Raw genomic sequence first — 22836 nt, 5'->3', positions numbered from 1 at the left:
GTACAGCCCCCATAGGAGAAGGAGGCGGTTGGGGACCTTTCCATTGAGGAAAGAGAAGACGTTAAGAAAGTACCATTGCAAAAACGGGGAGGGTTAGTTTCAATTGGCTACTGGCTCCCTCCAGCAGACTTCTTATTTAATTAATGCGTCATAATATCCCTTCATATATTATTGATCTCTCCCCGCGGGACCCGTGAAGCAGGGGGATTAGAGCTCCGCTTTCAGGGTGCTCCTCCCTCTCAGTAATGGTAGCGCCCACCCGGGCTGTTCCAGTTGGGACTGTACCAAATAAAAAGAAGGGGGGTTATTGCCCTCTTCTGCCTTTTTTGCCCCCTTAGTTTACCACCAGCCCCTAGTGGATAGTGGGTTGCTAATCGCTAATTTCCCCACCGTCGGGGATGAGCTCGGCTTGTCCCTAGCTGCTTCCTGTGTGTGGCCCTCCCCTGGTGCGCGGAGTGGTACGTCCCGCGGGGCGGGGGGGAAGGCCGGGCCGGGGGCTGGCGCTAGCCAGTCGCAGGGTGGGAGGTGGCCTGGGCGGAGGGGGAGGCGCCGCTCGCTGGGAGGAGACTTGTGCGCACCCCCCCCCCCATCCCCTTTCTCGCCGGGCTCTGGGGGACCATGGGCGGCTGAGGGGAGCCGAGCCCCGGGCGGCCGAGCCGGCGGCCATGGCTGAGGATTACTGGGACCCGCAGCAGCAGCGCTGAGCCCCCTGCAGCGGCGGCCAGGGTAAGAGACACCCCACGGGGCGGGGCCTGGCGATCCACTGGGACCCTGGGATCCACCCGCTGCAGCCCCATGGGATCGGCACCCACTGGATCCCATGGACCGTATGTCCCATCTGACTGGGATCCACTGGGACCCCGGGATCCACCCGCTGCAGCCCCATGGGATCGGCACCCACTGGATCCCATGGACCGTATGTCCCATCTGACTGGGATCCACTGGGACCCCGGGATCCACCCGCTGCAGCCCCATGGGATCGGCACCCACTGGATCCCATGGACCGTATGTCCCATCTGACTGGGATCCGCTGGGACCCCGGGATCCACCCGCTGCAGCCCCATGGGATCGGCACCCACTGGATCCCATGGACCGTATGTCCCATCTGACTGGGATCCGCTGGGACCCTGGGATCCACCCGCTGCAGCCCCATGGGATCCACACCCACTGGATCCCATGGATCTGCTGCCCCATCTGGCTGGGATCCACTGGGACCCTGGGATCCACCCGCTGCAGCCCCATGGGATCCACACCCACTGGATCCCATGGGTCTGTCCCACCTGGTTGGGATCCACCATGACCTGGGGATCTACCCACTTGGTCCTGTGGTGGGATCAACTCTCACTGGATCACATGGATCATCCGTCCCATCTGGTTGGGATCCACTGGGACCCTGGGATCCATCTGATTGGTCCCATGGGATTGGCACCCATTGGATCACACATGTATTCTGTCATGTTGGGCTGGGATCCACCACTTGGTCCCATGGGATCAACTCACACTGGATCCATCTTCTCCCTCATTGGACTAGGGGATCTGCTGTGACCCATAGGATCTACCCATCCGGGCTACATCAGATCTGCATGCACTGGAGCCCCCTCTGCTTCTTCCCCATTAATTAGGGGTCTCTAACGACTTCTGACCCTATGGGATCCACTCACATGGGATTCTCTACCAGACATGGGGTCCCCTGTGATCGCTGACCCTAGGATCTACCTACCTTTGCTGTCCTATGTGATCCACTTCATGAAGTGCACTAAAAGTGATTAATCTTCTCCTTCCTCATTGGCTGGGGATCCACTGCAACCTCTGAGATGTACCTGTTGTCATCCTCATGGGGATACTCATACTGGATCACTCGGATCCTAGCCCTTAATGGACTGGGGGATCCATGGTGACTTTTGACATTCAGGAATCTACATTCTGGTGTTGGGATCTACCCACACTGGATTCCTCTGTTCAACCTCTTGGCTTGGGGATCCTTCTGTGACACCCAGGGATCTACCCTGACCTCCCTGCAAGGATCTACCCCCCATGCTACTCTTATAGGGATCCTCACACACATAACTCCCCTGTCACCGTGTGGAGATCTATGCACTTATCTTGGGCTGGGAATCCACTCGGACCCCCAGGGATCCCATCACACCCAGGTCCCGTGTGACATTCCCTGGCAATCGCCCCTCACTAGATCACTCTATTAGGCTGGTGATCTATTTCACCCTGATTGCCTGGGACTGTTACTACACCTACTTAGATCCCTCTTCCCATTGTTCAGTGTTTGGGGATCTACTCTCACTTCTGAGATCTGCGCGTCCTGTTTTGTAGGTGTTTGGGGGATCTAGTCTGGATTGTCACTCTAGGTATCTTTCTCTCTGCTCCCCTCTCACTGGCTCTGTCCCAGAGGGATCCACCGAGGCTGTTTGCCTCTGAGATCTAGTCCTGGTCTCCACAGAGGGAGAATAATCTGGGGTGAGCCCTCACCGTGTTCTCTAGCTGGTCTGGGAGCTCCCCCAGTTGTGATCCACTATGACCTCTCACGGCAGACCTAGCCACATCAATGGATCCCTCTGCACGCTTTTCTTGCTCATTGGAGGGATTCCCATCAGTCATCTACCTGGGGGATCTAGTGGGGAGGGATCAGGTGTCTGAAATGGGTCCAGGACAGTGGGGGGGTGCCATGTCCTGTCTTCCCCCAGCATGGGGGGGTGAGAGACGGGTTGCCAGAATCCATTTTGGAGGTCCCTGGGATCTCTCCACTCACCAGATCCCTGTGCAATCCAGCTAAATCTGGGGGAAGGGGGGAATTGCTCCCACTCCTGCATGTGTTGGGACAGGTGGGGGGGTCGCTCCCCCTGTGTGGGGGCAGGAAGGGGGTGGGGTGGATTGCTGCAGTGAGGGTGTGTGTGGGGGGGGACGGGACAGTCCCACTCCATGTCTGGGGTGGATCTTGGCAGTGGGATTCCTGCTCTTCCCTTCGGTGAGTGAATGCAGGAATCCTGTGGGGATACCGGGGGTTTGTCTTTATCCCCCTCTCCCATGTGCTGGAAGGACATGGACAAGGCTGCATCTGTGTGTGCCTGATCTCTGGGAATAAGGGGGGGTTGGCAGCTGAGGTCCCGTCCCCCCACAGGATTAGTTCACTGCAAAGGCCCCAGCCTGGGTTAAATCTAAATCATGTGCTTATTTCGAGTGTGGGGGCTGAGCGGGGGGGGGGGGGGGGGCTGGATCGGGCTGTGTGTGTGGTGGAGGGGATGATGGGGGGGGCTGGATCGGGCTGTGGGGGGGCTGGATTGGCTGTGGGGGGGGTGATGGGGGGGCTGGATCGGGTTGTGTGTGTGGTGGAGGGGATGATGGGGGGGCTGGATTGGGTAGTGTGTGGGGGCTGGATCGGGCTGTGTGTGTGGTGGAGGGGATGATGGGGGGGGGGGCTGGATCGGGCTGTGGGGGGGCTGGATTGGGCTGTGTGGGGGGTGATGGGGGGGCTGGATCGGGTTGTGTGTGTGGTGGAGGGGATGATGGGGGGGCTGGATTGGGTAGTGTGTGGAGGGGATGATGGGGGGGGGCTGGATCGGGCTGTGGGGGGGCTGGATTGGGCTGTGTGGGGGGGGTAATGGGGGGGCTGGATCGGGTTGTGTGTGTGGGCTGGATTGGCCTGTGTGTGGGGCTGATCAAGGGGGCTATATCAAGCTGTGGGGGGCGATGACCCAGGCTGGCTTGTGGGCCTGAGGTGACTGATGCTCTTGGAGAGGGTCCCACCATGTGGGACTGGTGCGTTGGGGGGCAGGTTGGGTCTGGGAGGGGCACAGTGGCAGCTGCAGTGGGGGGCTCTTGTCCCATGGCTGGTGCTCACTGAGAGGGGGCTGGATCCGGGGCCCCCTCGCCCTGCCCCAGGATCCCCTGGGCAGGGGGGCAGGCGGATCCAGGGCCCCCTCCTTGGCTGGTGTCTTGTGGGGGGACCCAGCGGCCTGGCAGATCAGTCTGGGAGTTGGGGGGCTCCTGTCCTTGCCCCTTGGAAGGGCTGGCTGTGGCCTGGCTGACACTGGGGGAGTTGGGGGCCTGTCCAGGCTGCTTACTGCCCCCCCCCCCCAGCAGACCCTGTTGGATGGTGCTGGTCCCCCCCCCCCCCCCCCCCAGACCTGCCCTGGCTAACCCCCAGCGCTTGCCTCAGACAGACTGGGTGCCATGGCACTGCCCTGCCAGAGCCCTGGGGCGGCCCCTCTCTGCTAGAGAGCTGGGGGGGGAGTGGGACCTGGTGCCAGCTGCTGGGAGCTCTCCCCCCCCCCCCATGACACCACTTCCCCCCAAAGCTGGGGAGAGAACCCAGGAGTCCTGGCTCCCTGCCCCTGGCAGTGCCCCATGTGTTGCTGGGGAGGGGAAGGGGCTCTGTGGCTGGAGGGGGGTAGGATGGTGCGGGGGGGGAGGGTTCAGGGCTGGGTCTGAGTCAGGGGATCTGAGTGTTGGGTGGTGGGGGTGGGGGGGCGTCGGGCTGGGTCCGTGGGCTGAAGGAAGGGGGTGTGAGAGGGGTGGGGGAAGTTCTTGGGGGGGGGGGGGCTGTCATCTCAGGAGATGGGGCTCTCAGGATGGGGGGAGGGCCAGGGGTGTCTAGGGGATGGATTTGTTTGGGGGTGGGGATGAATGGTATCTTGTGGGGGGGTGGGACTTTGGGGCCTGAGGGGTCAGATGGACAGGGGCTGGGTGTCTTGGAGGGTTCAGAGGTCTTGGGGTGGTGGGAATGGGGGGGTTGGAGGCATGGGGTTCCCAGGAGCTGGTCCAGGGCACGGCGCTTGGGTGTCTGGGGGGGCAGCTCTCTCCCTGCATGGCCCCTCCCTGTTCTGAGAGGGTGGGTCTGCCCCGCCCCCCTCGGTGGCTGCCCCGGGCTCCGCCCCCCATGGTAGGTCAGTTGGTCCCAGGAGGTATTAATAGCTCAGTGAGTCGCTCCCCAGGCAGCCCCCCAGACCCCCCCCCCCCATGGTGGTTGTAGCTGCGACTTCGAGACCTGGGCCTCCTCCCTCTGGCCGGCTGGTAGGATCCATGCGCCCCGCATCTCTGGCCTTTTACCGGGGGGGGGGGTAATTGTGGAGACAGATGCTCCTTGGATTGGTCCATTGGACATGCCACCCAGAGCACAGCTGGGAGGGGGAGCCAGGGCCGGGCTAGCAGGGGGAGCGGGGTGGGAGTGAGGGGTACTGGGGGGTGGAGGGAGCCAGGGCTGGGCTAGGTGGGGATGGGGGGGGGAGTGGGGGGCACAGGGGGGGAGGGAGCTTGGGCCGGGCTAGCAGGGGGTGTGGGGCGGGAGTGGGGGGCACGGGGGGAGGAGCCAGGGCTGGGCTAGCAGGGGGTGTGGGGCGGGAGTGGGGGCACGGGGGGGGAGGGAGCCAGGGCTGGGCTAGGTTGGGGTGCGGGGCGGGAGTGGGGGGCACGGGGGGGAGGGAGCCTGGGCCGGGCTAGCAGGGGGTGTGGGGCGGGAGTGGGGGGCACTGGGGGGGAGGGAGCCAGGGCTGGGTTAGGTGGGGATGCGGGGCAGGAGTGGGGGGTATGGGGGGGAGGGAGCCAGGGCCGGGCTAGGTGGGGATGCGGGGCAGGAGTGGGGGGCACGGGGGGGGAGGGAGCCTGGGCCGGCTAGGTGGGGATGCGGGACGGGAGTGGGGGAGTATGGGGGGGGGGGGGAGCCTGGGCCGGGCTAGCAGGGGGTGTGGGGTGGGAGTGGGGGGCACGGGGGGGGAGGGAGCCAGGGCTGGGCTAGGTGGGGGTGCGGGGTGGGAGTGGGGGGCACGGGGGGGAGGGAGCCTGGCTGGGCTAGCAGGGGGTGCGGGGCGGGAGTGGGGGGCATGCGGGGGAAGCCAGCTCAGTCAAACTCCCCTCCCCCTGGCCTTGCCACCCCCTCGAGTCCTCTCTGGGTGCTGGAGGTGACCTGTCGCTGGTATCCCCCCGCCCTGTGAGCAGCAGGGGACCGAGGGGAAGGCTGGTGTCTGACTCCTGGGAGTCCCAGAGCTGGGGCTTGGCCAAGGCGGATCGGGGCTGAGAATAAGGCTGCCTTGGTGAGCCTCTTGGCTGAGCCGGACTCTGGCATTTCCCCCGCCCGGATTCGGGGCTGAGCCCGCGCCCGGCTCTGCCCACAGGGGTCCTGTGTGAATCCAGAGCCATTGAGGGCGGGGGTATGTAGACCTAACTCCTCACCCTGCCAGATGGGAGCCAGTGCCCCTGGAGGGGACAGGGGCTGCTGCTTACTCAGGTCCACCTCAAAGTCCCGCCCCCAAAAGCGCAGTTATGGGTAGATGGTGCAAAGCCACTGACCCCACTCCCCTCCCAGAGCCAGGGAGAGAACCCAGGAGTCCTGGCTCCCAGCCCCCTCCCCCGCTCTAACCACTAGACCCCACTCCCTGCCAGGACAGGGGAGCTGGATCTATGCCCTGGCCGGCAGCTCAAGCCAAGAGGATTCTGCGGATGCTTCCGTCGGGTGAAGGCAGCCTGAGTTGCCCCCCAGTGGGGCCAGCACTGACAGCTGGGGAGAGCACCCCCTGCCCTGCTCTCTGCAGCACCCCCCAGTGCCCGGTCCTGCCTGCCATGGGAGAGTGCCCCCTGCTACATGCCCTGCCCCACACAGCATGGCATCCCCCCCAGCGCCTGGCACTGGCCTCCCGGGGAGAGTCCCCCTGCCCAGTCCCCCACCCCGCAACCCTGTGCTTCTCTGTGCTTCCACCCACCGTTGCGTATCCTTCCCCCATGTACTCACAGCGGAGCGGCAGTTGGAGGCTGTGGGGATTGCTCCAGCCCCAGCCAATTGGAGGGATGTGAACTGCCCCCCATGTCACAGCCGGGCGTTACTCCTGGAGCCTACTGATGGCAGTGGGTACACTTTGCTAATTCACCATCACTGTGGGGGCATCCAACTGCTGGGCCACCATTCCCACACTGTGGGCTCCCCCCAACCCTCTCCTGCTTCCCCAGGCTCGTCCCACAACGCGAAGGCCCTCCCACTCACATAGGCTCCTCCCACTCGAACAGTCTCCACCCACCATCCCCTCACTTTGACAGTCTCTGCCAACATGCCCCTCCCACTGTAACAGACTCCTCCCAAAAATCCAAGGCCTTGCCACTGTACAGACTCCTTCCAGAAACCCCAAGCCACGCCCTCTCCAACAGGCTCCTCCCACAAGCCTCCCCATGTCCAAGCTCCTCCCCTAAGATCCCTTCTCACACAAGCTCCTTCCAGAATCCCAAACCCCACCCACTAACCCTGGCTCCTTCCTCGTGCCTCAAACTCCGCCCAGAGTCGGCTGTTCAAATATCACCATGGTAACATCAAATTGCCTGTGAGTCATCACTAGTCTTCAGTGTTAACGGCGCAGCATTTCAGTCCTTCCACCCATCAGCTACTGTGCCCCCTTCCTGTCGAGGGCCCCACCCTGAGTCCCCCTGCAGCCGACCCTTTGGGGGAGACATGGGCCCACCCCCATCCCCATGTGTTCCCTATGGTCCATGGGTCTGATGCGGGGGGGGGGGGGGGGGGGCACCATGTTGGCTGGCCTGTGGGGCTGATCCCGATGGGGGGCACTGGCTGGCTGACTTGTGGGGTCTGATCTGGGGGGCACCAGGCCAGCTGACCCCTGGGTTTGATGTGAGGGGCACCGGCTGGCTACCCATGCTGTGGGGTGACTAACCCATCAGGGTTGTCCATTCCCAGGGGCATAAGGTGAGACGCATGCTGGGGTGGGAGCATCGACACCATGCATAGCCCCGGCCCTGACCTACCTCTGCTTGGCATGGCCCTTAGCTGGGGAGTGGGGTAGGGGGCTCATGGTTAGTAAATTTTCTTAGACCCTTTCCCCAGCTGCCCTGCCCCAGAGGTGGCTGCATCTCAGCACCAGGGCAGCTCTCCTTGTGCAGTGTTATGTGCAGCTGTTCCCCAGCTGCCCTGCTCCAGAGGTGGCTGCATCTCAGCGCTGGGCGAGCCGTCCCTGTGCGGCGTTATGTGCGGCTGTTCCCCAGCTGCCCTGCTCCAGAGGTGGCTGCATCTCAGCGCTGGGTGAGCCGTCCCTGTGCAGCGTTATGTGCGGCTGTTCCCCATCTGCCCCGCCCCAGAGGTGGCTGCATCTCAGCGCTGGGCGAGCCGTCCCTGTGCAGCGTTATGTGCGGCTGTTCCCCATCTGCCCCGCCCCAGAGGTGGCTGCATCTCAGCGCTGGGCGAGCCGTCCCTGTGCGGCGTTATGTGCGGCTGTTCCCCAGCTCCCCATCCCCAGAGGTGGCTGCATCCCAGCGCCAGGGGATCCCTTCCCGTGTACCTGATCTGGTGGTGTCCTCTCCCCTCCATGCAGCGGCCCCAGCCCTGGCCCCACCATGGATCGGATGAAGAAGATCAAGAGGCAGCTCTCAATGACCCTGCGGGGGAGCCGGACAGCCGAGAAGAACCTCAATGAGCAGATCAACATCGAGGAGAACAACAGCAGCGACACCGGTGAGCCACACCCCCAGCCGGGCCTGCCGCGGACCCTGGGGCAGCTCCGCCTACTCCGGCGCCTTCCCATGGGACCTTTCTGTGCTGGGCATGGACGGGATCTGGACCGAGACCTTCCCTTTAAGCTGGCTCTTGCTGTGACCGCACCTTTAAGACATTTGAGGGGCCTGGCCGCTCCTTTAAGGTGTTCTCTGGGTATGACTGCCCCTTTAAGGTGTTCCACTTACAAGCCGGTGCCTTAAAGGGATCTGTGCACAAGGCCACCCCTTTAAGGTGTTACCTGGGCATGGCTGTCTTTTTAAAATTCCCTGTGGGTGTTATGGCCCCTTTAAGATGTCCTTTGGATGGACCCCTAAAGGGTCTGGGGATGTGGCTGCCCCTTTAAGACCTCCCTGGCTGTGCCTGTGTGGTGGTCTCTGGGCATGGCTGTCCCTTTAAAGGCTGCCTCCCCTTCCCTCCTTACCCCACCCTCTCCATTGCTGGTGGCCCATTCGGGAACCAGCCTAGGCACCAAGCTGAGCAACGATTGGCTGGGCTCCCTAGAGGTGGCCAATGGCCAGGTGGAACATACCATCTCACTTCGGCTGCAGGGGTGTGACAGCCAGGTTCCACCTCCATTGGACTGAACCAAAGCCCCAGATGAGGGTGTTTGAGGCCGGTTGGGCAGGGCTGGGAGCCAGGACTCCTGGGTTCTCTCCCCAGCTCGGGGAGGGGAGTCTAGTGGTTAGAGCGGGGGGCGGGGCTGGGAGCCTGAACTCCTGGGTTCTCTCTACGCCACCATGACGGGAATAGGGGGTGGGGGTGGGAGCCAGGATGCTGGGGGCATTACTGATGCTGTCAAGGGTTTATTGGGGGGGTTGGGATTCGGGGGGGGGGCTGAGTGCAGGAATGGGGATGGTTGGACCTCAGTGCTCTGGCTTGATGTGAGCCCCTCATGGGTGGGGGTGTCCATGAGCCCCCCCCCGGGTACGTCCCCCCTGGCTGGTCTGCGCCCCCTACGCAGGGGTCCCGGATTTTGTTTCTGTTCTGTTGTATTTTCGTTTCTTCATTTTCTTTTTCTTTTCTTTTTTGTCTGTGTTTAATTTCTGGTCCCCCTCCCTGTCCTCCTCCCTTCCGGCTGTGTGACACCCCCCCACAACTCACCTCCCACTGACTGTGTGACCTTCCCCCCCCACCCCCCGGCTGTATGATCTCACCCCCGCATGTCTGTGTGACCTCTCCCTCCCCTCCACCACCATGCACCCCCCCACCGGCTGTGTGACCTTCCCCCTCCATGCACCCCCCCTCTGGCTGTGTGACCTCTCCCCCCCCACACCACTACCATGCACCCCCCACCGGCTGTGTGACCTCTTTTCCCCCCCCCTCCACACATACCCCACTGGCTGTGTGATCTCCTCCCCCCCCCAACCCCCTCCGGCTGTGTGACAACCCCACATCTCCCCCCCCCCTCCCTGGGCTGCATGATTTCCCCCAATCTACTCTACCATCTACTCCCCTATCTATATGGCCCCTCCAACCCAACCCCCACATCCTCTCCCCTGGGTGTGTGACTGCTCCCCTCCCCCAATCTTTCTCTCCTTGTGGGCTGGGCTCCCCTGCGCCCCATGTCTCGTGCCCCCCAGGCCTGGCGGGGAAGAGCGTGCGTCCCTGGGGCGCCTCGCGCAGTGTCTATTCCTTCCTGCAGCGCCGGCCGCGCCCGGGCGTGACCCGCAGCCTGAGCGCCCACCTCGCCCGTGCCAGCCGACTAGGTGACTATGGAGGGGCAGCGCAGACCCCAGGGACCCCCCTCGAGGCAGCCCCCCTTCTGCGGAGCAGATCACAGCTCAGAAAGGGGAATGGGGGCTAGTGTGTTAAAGTGTGGAGGGGGTTGGGAACCAGGACTCTTGGGTTTTCTCCCTGGCTCTGGGGGTGCAGTGGGGTCTAGTGGGCTGTAATGCCGGCGGAGTTGGGGGTAACCAGCCCCTCCCCCTTTCAGTGGCTGTGGTTTGTGTTTTATTACGTGGGCGGCTGAGCCGGGCTGGCAGGACGCGGTGGAGGCGAGGCGGGGGCGTCGCTTTCAGAGTTCCAGCACCAGGCACTGGCCCTGGCCTCCCTGCCAGCCGCTTTCAGGGTTTGCCGGCCAATGTGCGCTGAGCCAGCCTGGGGGTGCTGCCTCTGGCAGTGTTGGGAGGGTGGGGGCCTCCAGCAGGGGGGGCTGTGGCGAGGGCTGGGGGGTAATCCAGCAGGGGGCGCTGTGGCGAGGGTTGGGGGGGGCGGTATCCAGCAGGGGGTGCTGTGGCGAGGGCTGGGGGGGGTGGGGGGATATCCAGCAGGGGGTGCTGTGGCGAGGGCTGGGGGGGGAATCCAGCAGGGGGCGCTGTGGCGAGGGCTGGCTGGGATGGGGGGGAGTATCCAGCAGGGGGCGCTGTGGCGAGGGCTGGCTGGGATGGGGGGGGAGTATCCAGCAGGGGGCGCTGTGGCGAGGGCTGGCTGGGATGGGGGGGAGTATCCAGCAGGGGGCGCTGTGGCGAGGGCTGGGGGGGGTATCCAGCAGGGGGCGCTGTGGCGAGGGCTGGCTGGGAGGGGAGGGCTGGCTGGGAGGGGGGTATCCAGCAGGGGGCGCGGTGGCGAGGGCTGGCTGGGAGGGGGGTATCCAGCAGGGGGCGCTGTGGTGAGGGCTGGCTGGGAGGGGGGTATCCAGCAGGGGGCGCTGTGGCGAGGGCTGGCTGGGAGGGGGGTATCCAGCAGGGGGCGCTGTGGCGAGGGCTGGCTGGGAGGGGGGTATCCAGCAGGGGGCGCTGTGGCGAGGGCTGGGGGGGTGGGGTATCCAGCAGGGGGCGCTGTGGCGAGGGCTGGCTGGGAGGGGGGGAAGTATCCAGCAGGGGGCGCTGTGGCGAGGGCTGGGGGGGTGGGGGGGTATCCAGCAGGGGGCGCTGTGGCGAGGGCTGGCTGGGAGGAGGGGAAGTATCCAGCAGGGGGCGCTGTGGCGAGGGCTGGGGGGGTGGGGGGGTATCCAGCAGGGGGCGCTGTGGCGAGTGCTGGCGGGGGGGGTATTCAGCAGGGGGCGCTGTGGCGAGGGCTGGGGGGCGTATCCAGCAGGGGGTGCGGTGGCGAGGGCTGGGGGGGGCGGTATCCAGCAGGGGGTGCGGTGGCGAGGGCTGGCTGGGGGGCGCTGGCTACGCAGAGTCTACAGCCGGTGGTGCTGTGTGCTTGGGGGCTGCCTGGGGTCCGGCTGGGGGTCTGTGGCAGGTGGCGCTGTGGGGTCCGGCCAGGGGTCTCTGCTGGGGGGGGTGCTGTCTGTCTGTCGTCCTGGTAACGCCCCTCTGATCTGCCCCCCCAGAGATGGTGCAGGAGGACGTGAAGATGGGCTCCGACGGGGAGAGCGACCAGGCGTCCGGCACCTCGTCCGACGAGGTCCAGTCCCCCGTGCGCGTCCGCATGCGCCACGGCTCGGCCCGCAAGATCTCCTCCGAGGTGGGTTGGGGGAATGGTGGGGGGAGGGGACCCACGGGTGGGGGGAGGTGATCTGGGAGGAGGGGACGAGGGGATGTCTGCAAGGGGGTGAGTGTGGGGGACAGGGGGTTGCTGACTGCGCCCGTGACCCCCGTCCCCGCCCCCCCAGGACATCAACAAGCGGCTCTCGCTGCCGGCCGACATCCGCCTGCCCGAGGGCTGCCTGGAGAAGCTGGCGCTGAACAGCCCCTTGTTCGACCAGCCCCTCAGCCGGCGCCTGCGCCGCGTCTCGCTGGTGAGAGCCTGCCCCGTGTGTCCCCCGGCCAGCCCCCCGGCGCCCCCCCGTCCCCCGGCCAGCCCCCCGGCGCCCCGCTGTCCCCCGTCCCCCGGCCAGCCCCCCTGTCCCCTGTCCCCCGGCCAGCCCCACGGCGCCTCGCTGTCCCACGGCGCCCCGCTGTCCCCCCGGCCAGCCCCACGGCGCCCCGCTGTCCCCCAGCACACCCCGTGTGTCCCCCGGCCAGCCCCATGGCACCACTGGCCAGCACCATGTGTGTCCTGGCCAGCCCCATGGTGCTTCCACCCTGCCCCCCAGCCCCCTCCAGCCCTCCACCCCCCAGTGTTCCCTGGCCAGCTGCCTGCCCCTCAGTGTCCCTTGGCTCCCCCCCATCCGGCCCCCCTGCCCCACGGCCCCCCTGCCCCACGGCCCCCCAGCCACCCCTGCTGGGAGCTCCCCCCCCCCCGCCCCCACGGGGATCTCACAGCTGGTCTCTCGCCCGCAGTCTGAGATCGGCTTCGGGAAGCTGGAGACCTACGTGAAGCTGGACAAGCTGGGAGAGGTGGGAGCTGGGCCCCGGGGAGCGGGCGCGGGGTGTGTGTGTCCTAATGTTCCTCCCCCCCCCCCCCCGCCCCAGATCTGAGCCAGGGGATGAGATTAGAGGGAGGGGCCAGGAGAGGGGCCATGGGGCTGGGGAGAGGGCGTGGGACGGGGGAAGGGACTGTGGGTGATGGGGCAGAGATCTGGGGGCACCCTGGGGTGGGGGTCATGGACCAGGGAAGGGGGGCAAGTGGCTGGTTGGAGGATGGGGCAGGAGGGGCCCCCAGCTGTGACCTTCAGGTCCCCCTCCCCCCCATCGCTGCCCCACAGGGGACGTACGCCACCGTCTACAAGGGCAAAAGCAAACTGACAGACAACCTGGTGGCGCTGAAGGAAATTCGCCTGGAGCACGAGGAGGGGGCGCCCTGCACGGCCATCCGCGAAGGTACCTGCCGGGGGGCGGGCCGGGGGGGAGGCTGGAGGTGCCCGGGCGGGGAAGGCTGGGGGGGAGTGCTGGGGGGGCAGGCCGGGAGGCGGGCCGGAGGTGATTGGGGGTGCCGGGGGGCAGGCTGGGAGGCCAGGAGGTGGGCTGGGAGCAGGCTGGAGGGTGGGGGCGCCAGGGGGCAGGCTGGCGGTTGGGTGGCCGGGATTCACTCGCCCCCCCCCTCCCCCCAGTGTCCCTGCTGAAGGACCTGAAACATGCCAACATCGTCACCCTGCACGACATCATCCACACAGAGAAGTCGCTGACCCTGGTCTTCGAGTACCTGGTGAGTGGGGGGCTGGGGGCGGCTCGCGGGGACCCCGGCGTCCGGGCGGCGCTAACCCTGCCCTGCCCCCGCAGGACAAGGACCTGAAGCAGTACCTGGACGACTGCGGCAACCTCATCAACATGCACAATGTCAAGGTGAGCGCGGCGGGGCTGGGGGAGCTCCCGGGGGCCCCCCTGTGCCAGGCTGACGGCGTCTCTCCGCTCCCCCCCAGCTCTTCCTGTTCCAGCTGCTGCGGGGCCTGGCGTACTGCCACCGGCAGAAGGTGCTGCATCGCGACCTCAAACCCCAGAACCTGCTCATCAACGAGCGGGGCGAGCTGAAACTGGCCGACTTCGGTGAGCCCCGGAACCCCCCAGGGCCCCCCGATCCCCACCAGCCCTCCTGAACCCCCAACCCCCCTCAGAACCTACTCAGCAACGAGCGGGGCGAGCTGAAACTGGCCGACTTCGGTGAGCCCCGGAACCCCCCAGGGCCCCCCGATCCCCACCAGCCCTCCTGACCCCCCAACCCCCCCCCGCCCCCAGAACCTGCTCATCAACGAGCGGGGCGAGCTGAAACTGGCCGACTTCGGTGAGCCCCGGAACCCCCCAGGGCCCCGTGATCGCCAGCCCTCCTGAACCCCCAAACCCCCACCCCGCCCCCCAGAACCTGCTCCTCAACGAGTGCAGTGACTTAAAGCTGTGAGCCCTGGAACCCCCCAGAGCCCCCCAGTGCCATCCCCCTCTCTCTGCCAGGTCTAGCGCGGGCCAAGTCCATCCCCACCAAGACGTACTCCAACGAGGTGGTGACACTCTGGTACCGGCCCCCCGACATCCTGCTGGGCTCCACCGAGTACTCCACACAGATCGACATGTGGTGAGCTGGGGGGGGCTGCGGGCTGGGCCTGGGGGTGTCATGGCGGCTGGTGGAGTGACCCCGCCCCGCCCCTCCTGCCCCTGCTCGGCCTGGGACCCACCCCCCTCCTCCTGCTCCCACCTGACCCCCCTTCTCCCAGCCCATACTGGTCCTCTGCGCCCCTCCTATCCCTTCCAGGACCCCCTTCCTCTCCTGGCCCAGTCCAGCTCCATTATCTGGCCCCGGCCTTTCCTGCTCTCTCACCACATGGGGACCCCCTGGACTCCACACCCGAAGTGCTGCCCCCTCCCCCACGCAGCCCCCAGCCTCCCACCCCGGTCTGCCCAGCGGGGCCTGATCAGAGACACCGACACCCCCTCCCCCCCACACCCCAGTCCTGGAGCTTCAGACCGCCTGGCGCGGGACGTGTCAGCTCGGGTGAGGGGAGGGGAAGGCAGGCGGCGGGGCTGGGTGGGATGTGCCAGCCCAGGCAGGGGAGGGGAAGGCAGGGGGTGGATGGGGGTGGGAGTGGGATGCGCCAGGCCAGGCGGGGGCCAGGTCCCCTCCTGCAGCCTGGGTGGTTTTGCCATCAGTCGTGCTGGGGCGAGGGGGCTGTGCCAGGGAGACACCCCCTCCAATTCTGGGCACCCTGACCCCAGCACCTCTCCCCCAGGGGCGTGGGCTGCATATTCTATGAGATGTCCACGGGCCGCCCGCTCTTCCCTGGCTCCACTGTGGAGGAACAACTGCATTTCATCTTCCGCATCCTCGGTGAGGGGGGCGCTCGGTGGGGGTCAGCGGGGGCGATTAGGGGCAGGCCTGGGTCCCGCAGGGGGTGCTGGGCTGCGGGGAGCATGGTCGGAGGGTGCCGGCTTGGCAGGGGCTGTAGTGCTGCGGGTGGGGGGCGCTGTGTGTCATGGAGTCCCTGGGGCGATGCTCCGGAACTGCTCCCTACGAAGCCAGCCGGGACTCGGGGGGAGCCTCCTCTCCCCGGGCAAGACGCTGCCACAGCTTCCACCGTCCTGGGGCTGAGCCCGGAGCATTCAGCATCCCCGTCCCCCCGTGCGCCTCCCGCAGCAAGTCTGCCCGGGGGGGTCCTGGGGGAGCCAGAGGGCCCTGCCCCCCAACTCCGCAGCCAGCTGGGAACATGGCGTAGAACAGAGCTTGTTAGCACAGAAATCAGGGACTTTCAGCCAAGTCCATCTTGGGGAGTCCTGGGCCAGATGCCCTGGATTCTCCCCCCCGTCTTCCAGGCCCCCCAAGCACACTGCCAGCTTCCAGCCACCCCACCTCAGCCACCCCCCTTGCTGCTCCTTGTCTTTGGCAGAGTCGCATCCCCCTCCCGGCAGGCAGCTACAGCCATCTCACCTGCCCCCAAGGGTCTCAGCCAAAGTCACACGCCCTTATTCCCACCACCTAGGCATTGGTGCAGCACCCAGGGAAACTGAGGCACACACAGCCTTCATGCAAAACAATAAAACTCACATACAACACAACATGAGAAAATCCCCACATCATCCCCCCTTCAGGAGGTGGGTGGGGGCTCAGCGGGGTCACCGTGCTGCAGGGGGCGGGTGGGGGGATCAGTGGAGGTCACCGTGGTTCAGGGGGCAGGCAGGGGGCGCTGTACTGCAGGGTGTGGGTGGGGGGCATCATAGTGCTGCAGGGGATGGGCGGGGGGCTCCATGGGGCCCTGTCGTATCCTCACCCCCCGTCTGTCGTATCCTCACCCAGGGACCCCCACCGAGGAGACCTGGCCAGGGATCCTGGCCAACGAGGAGTTCCGATCCTACAACTACCCCAAGTACCGGCCTGAGGCCCTGCTCCATCACGCGCCCAGGTCAGCCCTGCACGCGGGGGGTCCTGGGGGCTGTGAGTGACGGCCGGGAGGCCAGATCCGCCTGGGGGATGTGGGGGGAAGGGCCAGGTGGGTTGGATCTCCTTGGGGGCTGCGAGGGGAGGGCCGGGGGGGTTGGATCTCCCTGCGGGCTGCGGGTGTGTGTGTGTGTAAATCCCCCTGTGGGTTTATGGGGGTTCATGGGGGGCTGATATTTCCCATGTCCCCCATGTAGGCTGGACAGTGATGGAGCCGACCTGCTGGGGAAACTGCTCCAGGTGAGAGATGGGAGGGGCCGGGGTATACTGGCTTATAGTATGGGATCGGGGGCGGGGGATTTGGGGACAGTGGATGGCCCTGGATTGAGAGCGGGGCTGGTAGCAGAATCTTGGGGGCTGGTGGGTCTGGCCCCTGACTCCGCCCCCGGGGGCGTGTCCACCCCTCTGACTCCGCCCCCGGGCATGTCTCCGCAGTTCGAGGGGCGGAAGCGGATGTCAGCGGCTGAGGCCATGGGGCATCTCTTCTTCCACTGCCTGGGCGAGCGTGTCACCAAGCTCCCGGACAGTGAGTGACCCGTGGGGCTGGGGGCTCGGCTCAGGTTGGGGGGCTGGAGCCGGGGGGCTCTGTTCAGGTTGGGGGGCTGGATGTGCGGGGAGGGCCTGGGGACTCGGCTCAGGTTGGGGGGCTGGACCTGGGGGAAGGCTGGGGGGCTCGGCTCAGGTTGGGGGGCTGGACCTGGGGGGAAGGCTGGGGGGCTCGGCTCAGGTTGGGGGGCTGGATGTGCGGGGAAGGCCGGGGGGCTCGGCTCAGGTTGGGGGGCTGGACCTGGGGGGAAGGCTGGGGGGTTCGGCTCAGGTTGGGGGGCTGGATGTGTGGGGAGGGCCGGGGGGCTCGGCTCAGGTTGGGGGGCTGGATGTGTGGGGAGGGCCGGGGGGCTCGGCTCAGGTTGGGGGGCTGGACCTGGGGGGAAGGCTGGGGGGCTCGGCTCAGGTTGGGGGGCTGTACCTGGGGGGAAGGCTGGGGGGCTCGGCTCAGGTTGGGGGGCTGGAGGTGGGGGGGGTGAGTAGGAGGGGGCAGGGGGGCTCGGCTCAGGTTGGGGGGCTGGAGGTGGGGGGAAGGAGGGGGGTTGAGTCGGTTGGTGCTGAGGTGGGCAAAGAGGGACGTTAGGAATTGGGTGGGGGCTGGTTTGGGGGTGTATAGACTCGGGCGGAGCTGGGGGGCAGGGCTGTGGGGAGCTGTAACCGCCCCCCCATGACACCCCCCCGCGTGTCTCCATAGCCACGTCCATATTTGCACTAAAAGAGATTCAGCTACAGAAGGAGACGGGCCTGCGCTCAGCTTCCCTGCCTGACTCAGGTGAGACGTGGGCCCCCCAGCAGCCCCCCAGCCCCCTCGATTGCACCCCCCAGCACTGCCCTGACCCACTCACAGCCCTTCCCTGCCCGACCCAGGTGTGACATGGCCCCCCGCGGTCCCCAGCACCTCCCGCAGCCCCTCCCTGCCCCACTCACAGCCCCTCCCTGCCCGACTCAGGTTAGACGTGGGCTCCCCCGCGGCCCCCCAGGCCCCTCGATCGCCCCCCCAGCACTTCCCTGACCCAGCCACAGCCCCTCCCTGCCTGACTCAGGGGAGACCCCACCCACAACTCCCCCTGTTGACCCCTCTGCTCTCACAGATGTGCTCCCCAAGCGCCCCCCCCGTCCTAACACACCCTCCAGGGCCTGGCTGCTAACACTGTTCTGTTGGGGGGGGGGGGGGGCTAATTCATCTCTGACCTGCCCCCAGCTGGGACCCCCACCCGCCGCAGCCCTGCTAGGGCCCTTCCCTCTCAGGATCGGGGGGAGGAAGCTTCCCCCTTGAGGACCCCCCCGGCCCTGCCCCCCCCCCCCCCCCCCGGCTGCGCGGTGAACGCTCTCTCCTCTCCCGCAGGGGGCGCCGCCTTCCGGGTAGTGGACACTGAATTTTAGCCTTCGGGTCAGGTACTTCCCCCCCGCCCCCCATCCCTCCTCCCATGGCCCCCTCCAGCCCTTAGCATGGCCTCCCCATCACTGCCCCCCCCCCCCTCCCCCCAGGCTTCCTCATCCGGCTGGGAGCGCATGGGGCACCCTGCTCCTTATCCTCCCCAATACACGCCCGCCCCACGGGCGCCGTATTGGCTGTACCAGGATGGGCGGCGTGGGGGGCACAGGCTGGGGGTGGGGGGGGGCCGCCGTCTCTCTTTAACCCTTTGCTCCCCCCCCCACAGTGAATGGGCAGAACGGACGGCCCAGCTTACTGTTGTGACCACGCCAAGCCTCAGTGACGTGGGCGGGGCGGGGGCTGGACTGACATTAACCCGCCCCCCAGCTGGGAGACTGCCCCTTGGGTCGGACGCTGCCTTCGGGGCCGGGACTCGGACCGTGCCCCACAGCCGGGGGGGCGGCGCCGGCTGGACGGCAGATGCCCCCCCCATGTTGTTTAAGTTTTATTTTTTCAAGGCAATATTATAAATATAGAGAAATAATCTATAGCCCCCCCCCCCTCGCCGGGAGGGATGGGCATGGGGGGGGCAGCCCCCCGGAGTTATGTTTCCATGGAGATGTGTTTGATTCTGCCCCACTGCGGGGGAGGGGGCCACAACCCCTCCTGTACCCCCCAGGTTGAGGGGGGGGTTAATCCAGGGGGTTATATTCTGTGGTCACTCGCTCCCACCCCAAATCCTCCTCTCCTGCCCCCCACACCCGCTGAGCTGTGGGGACAGAAGTCTTCCAGATGTGGGGGAAATGGGGGGGAGGGGCTGCTGTTGCAGATGTGCGTGGGGGGGTACCCCAGATGTGGTAGGTCCCTTTGCAGCAGTGTGTGTGGGGGGGTCCCTGACAGTCTGCAACCCCCCCACATCTGAGGGATGGGTCCCTAGGGAGTCCCTTTGCCTCCCTGAACCCCAGCATGTCCCTTCCTGCGGGGAGTAGCTCCGCCCCCACGTCCTGCTGGGTCAGCATGTGGGGTGACCGCTGGCTGACGCCAGTGAGTTCAGTGGGGCGGCTGCCAGCTCCCCTTCCCCACTTAGTACTCAGGGCTCACTTTCTCCCAGCCCTTACTCCTACAGTACTCGGCCCTTACTCTGCCTCCATCCCCTGTTACTCAGTCCTTAGCCTAGCCCTATTTCTATGTTACTCAGCCCTTACTCCTACAGTATTCGGCCCTTACTCTGCCCCTACTCCCCTGTTACTCAGTCCTTCGCCCCTACTCACTCATGTTCCTTGGCCCTTACTCCTATATTACTTAGTCCTTACTCTGGCCCTACTTCCATGTTACTCAGCCCCTACTCCCAAGTTGCTCAGCCCTTACTCTGCCCCACTCATGTTACTCTACCCCATTCTCATGACACACTCCTCCTACTCCCATGTTACTCAGTTCCTACTCACATGACACTGTCTATACTCCCATATTACTCAGCCCTTACTTGACCCCCTACTCAGATGATACTTAGTCCTACTCAGTCCTTACACAAATGTTACTCGGCCCCTACTCACATCTTACTCAGCTCTTACTTGGCCTGTACTCAACCCCTAGTCAAATCTTACACAGTCCCTTGGCCTCTTATTTGGCGCCTACTCAAATGTTACTCAGCTCTCACTCAGCCCCTCCTGAGATCTTACTCGGTCCCTCCTCTGCTGTTACACAACTATTAGCCTGTAGTCAGCCCCAGCATGCTCTTGACTCGGCCCCCCCCTCCTCAGTCACTTCCCAGACTCTGCTCAATCCTTACTCCCATCCCTAGTCTTAGTCCTTACTCAGATGTTACTCCGCATCCTCTCACTACTAACTTGGCCCCTACTCGACTGTTACTCTCTACTCAGTGTTTGGTCCATGCTCAAGTGTTACTTGGCCTAACATTATTCTGTGGTTACTGAGGCCCTACTCATCTGTTACTCAGCCCTTACCCAGTCTGAGTTTACCTGTTACTCCAATCCCTGCTCAAACCTGACATAGTCTTTATTCAGAGATTACTCCATCCTTGCTTGAGCTTTACTCCGTCCTGGGCTGGTCGCTCACACATTACTTGTTCCTTACTCCATAAATCCAGAGGGTGGTCGGAGTATCATGGGGTGATCTGGAGTAACAGAAATGAAATTCACTAGGCCACAGTGAGGGGACTAGGAAGAATTTTGGCTGTGAGCCGGGAGCTTTGGCTAGCAGGACGCTCTTGCTGACTCAGGTCAGGACGACCTGAGCTCCCAAGGTAGCGACGCTAGTTGGAATTGGAGCCACTGGCCCAGGTGGCCCATCCAGCCCTGGGCGCGTACTCATATGATACTTGGTCTTCGCCAGCCTCTACTCAGTCTGGTTTTAGTTTTTACCCAGTCTTCAGTCAAATGTTACACAGGCCGGACATGTTACTCAGTCATTGCACTGTATTTACTCCATCCCTACTTCTGGTACCCTGCCTGTACTCAGCAGTGAGTCCCTACCCAGCCCCTACTTAGTCTTAGCCTAGATGTTACTCTGTCCTTACTCAAATGCTACTCTGCCCCTACTCAGTCTTATCTTAAATGTTACTTAGCCCTAATGCAAATGTTACTTGGTCCTTACCCAAACAGTACTCCATCCTTACAGTCCCAACTTCGTTGTTGTTCAGTCCTTACTCAAAAAGTAATCTGACCCTACTAAAATGTTACTACCTCCTTACTCAAACACTACTTGGTCCGTACTGAAACACTACTCCATTATTTCTCAAATGTTACTCAGTCCCTACTCAGCCTTACCCTTAGATATTACTTATTTTTACTCAAAAGTTATTAAATCTTTACTCACTCCTGAATCAAATGTTACTCGGTCCATACCCAGCCCTTACTTTGGCTTAGTTGATTTGTTACTCCTTCCTTACTCAAATGTTACTCGGTCCCTTTCCAGTACCTACTCAGTCTTACTGAGTAGGTAAGTGGGTGCTCAGTAAGGGTGCTCGGTCCTTAATCAAACACTACTCAGCCATTACTTGTTACTCAGGCAAATCCCTCCTTGTCCCTGCTCTAGTCCAACACTGCTCAGGATTGGACCCTGCATCCCCTTCCAGCTCGATCCTGCAGCTCCCCCCCCCCGCCCCCCACTCCCTGATGGACCCCGGCCATGCTGTCCCACCCAGAGGACTCTGTGTGCTCCTGGCTCCCACTAGTGGCTAGGAAGGATCAACTGCAGTTGGAGGGGCCAAGCCTTTAACTCAGGGGTAAAGGCCGGGGGTTTGAACCCTGCTGTGGGAGTGTCTGTTTGAAGGCGGTCTCTATATGCCCCATACAGTGCGCCCCCGCCCCTATATATATATATTGTGTGTGTGTGTGTGTGCGTGTATATATGTACATATCTAGCCTTTTTTATATGCAGCATGTAGTGCTTGTGGGATGGAAAGTCTTTCCCTGCAAGAGCCATACCCATAATAATAAAAATGACGATGCCCCCCAGCTGAGCTGCAGCCACCTCTGGGGCGGGGCAGCGGGGAACGGCCACACATAACGTCGTACGGTGAGGGCTTTGCCGGTGCTGAGATGTAGCCAGCTATCTATGTGGATCAGAATGGTCCCCCAGACGTCCCCCTGTTCCTCCCCTCTGCCCCCCTGCTCTGCCCCATAAGGCTAAAGATGTCGTCCCTGGTGGGGCGGTGTATGTTAACCCTTTCTCTGCTGGGCACCTGCCAGGGCTAGGGAGTATAGCCGAGAGGTGGGGGTGTGGGTTTGGTCGGGGATCCATTCCTGGACGGTGGTGGGTTCTGCTGTGTGGAACCGGATCTCTGTGCACAGAGGAGGGAGGCGATCCCAGCCATGAACCCTGCATGGAGGGGGAATCCCACATCAGATCCCTGCATGAGTAGGAGGGCGGGATCCTAGACTGGATCCCAAGCCGGAGAGGAGAGGGGTTAAGACCAGATCCCTGGTGGATCCCTACATGCAGAGGAAGGGGATCCCATAATGGATCCATATAGGTGGAGGAGGGAGGGATCTTGGAGAGGAGAGGATCCCTGAGCATTAAGGAGGAGGATGCCAGAGTACCCTGGACTACATTTCCATGCCTGGGGGCCCTGCACTGGCCCAGAGTGGATTCAGGAGGGACAGAGCCCCCTCCCCTGCCAGCCATGTCCTCCCCAGGCCTGTAGATGGGGGTGGGGTCTCTGGGAGGGGGGGCTTTAGCTCAGCAGGAAAGGGTTAACCTGCCTATGCATATCAATGTTGGGGGGGGGGGCTGTATCTGAGCTGTGCGGGAGACGGGGCCTTCCTCGTTTTCTGTCTGGGGTGAGAGACTGTTCTGCATTCAATGTATGGAAATTATTAAAGTCTCCATGGAACCCAGGCGTCCTGTGTCTTCATTCACCCCGCAGCTGGGGGGAGGGGATGGTAGATCCTAACTATGGACACCCCCCCACACACACTTACTGAATCCAAGCGATGAGCCCCCTCCCCTGGGATCAGACCCATGGGCCAATGCAGCCCAGTAGCCCCCCGGGCCCCCCAGCAGAGCCACGGGCCCATCTAGATCAGTATCCTGCAGCCCAGGACCACACCCGAGAGCCCATGGGTTCCATGCTCTGCTGGAAGTTCTTAAAAACCCAGATGTCAGAGCAGAACCCAGGAGTCCTGGCTCCCCCCCCCCCCCCCCGCTCTAACCACTGGCCCCCCACTCCCCTCCCAGAGCCAGGGACAGAACCCAGGAGTCCGGGCTCCCA

General features: G+C 64.1%; 1 protein-coding gene across 3 annotated transcripts; it reads left to right on the top strand.

Annotated features, from left to right (window-relative positions):
- The first annotated feature begins 539 nt into the window (after positions 1-539).
- CDK16 (cyclin dependent kinase 16) lies at positions 540-22458 on the top strand. 3 transcript variants are annotated; one of them, XM_054015084.1, is made up of 18 exons: positions 540-726; positions 8316-8455; positions 10078-10203; positions 11775-11908; positions 12057-12182; positions 12667-12723; positions 13032-13146; positions 13377-13471; positions 13546-13608; positions 13686-13809; positions 14209-14329; positions 14982-15079; positions 16043-16148; positions 16381-16423; positions 16619-16709; positions 17424-17501; positions 18075-18124; positions 18391-22458. In XM_054015084.1, exons 2-17 carry the CDS (start codon positions 8338-8340, stop codon positions 18110-18112), a joined length of 1533 nt encoding a protein of 510 aa, XP_053871059.1. In that variant the 5' UTR covers positions 540-726; positions 8316-8337; the 3' UTR covers positions 18113-18124; positions 18391-22458. The 3 variants fall into 3 exon arrangements, with proteins under 3 accessions (XP_053871059.1, XP_053871061.1, XP_053871060.1); XM_054015086.1 differs by lacking the exon at positions 10078-10203; XM_054015085.1 differs by lacking the exon at positions 18075-18124.
- Positions 22459-22836: the final 378 nt, after the last annotated feature.

The sequence above is a fragment of the Malaclemys terrapin genome (genome assembly GCF_027887155.1).
Source record: "Malaclemys terrapin pileata isolate rMalTer1 chromosome 20 unlocalized genomic scaffold, rMalTer1.hap1 SUPER_20_unloc_6, whole genome shotgun sequence".
Classification (NCBI taxonomy): domain Eukaryota; kingdom Metazoa; phylum Chordata; order Testudines; family Emydidae; genus Malaclemys; species Malaclemys terrapin.
Note: the sequence above shows the minus strand (reverse complement) of the source record. Positions and strands in the feature narration are given on the sequence as shown.

Bases quoted from the DNA above. Each gene is read 5' to 3' on its own strand.
- CDK16 (XM_054015085.1), top strand. From the start codon at position 8,338: ATGGATCGGATGAAGAAGATCAAGAGGCAGCTCTCAATGACCCTGCGG. The intron at 11,909-12,056 runs GTGGGTTGGGGG...CCGCCCCCCCAG, and splicing joins CCCGCAAGATCTCCTCCGAG to GACATCAACAAGCGGCTCTC. The intron at 13,810-14,208 runs GTGAGCCCCGGA...TCTCTCTGCCAG, and splicing joins GCTGAAACTGGCCGACTTCG to GTCTAGCGCGGGCCAAGTCC.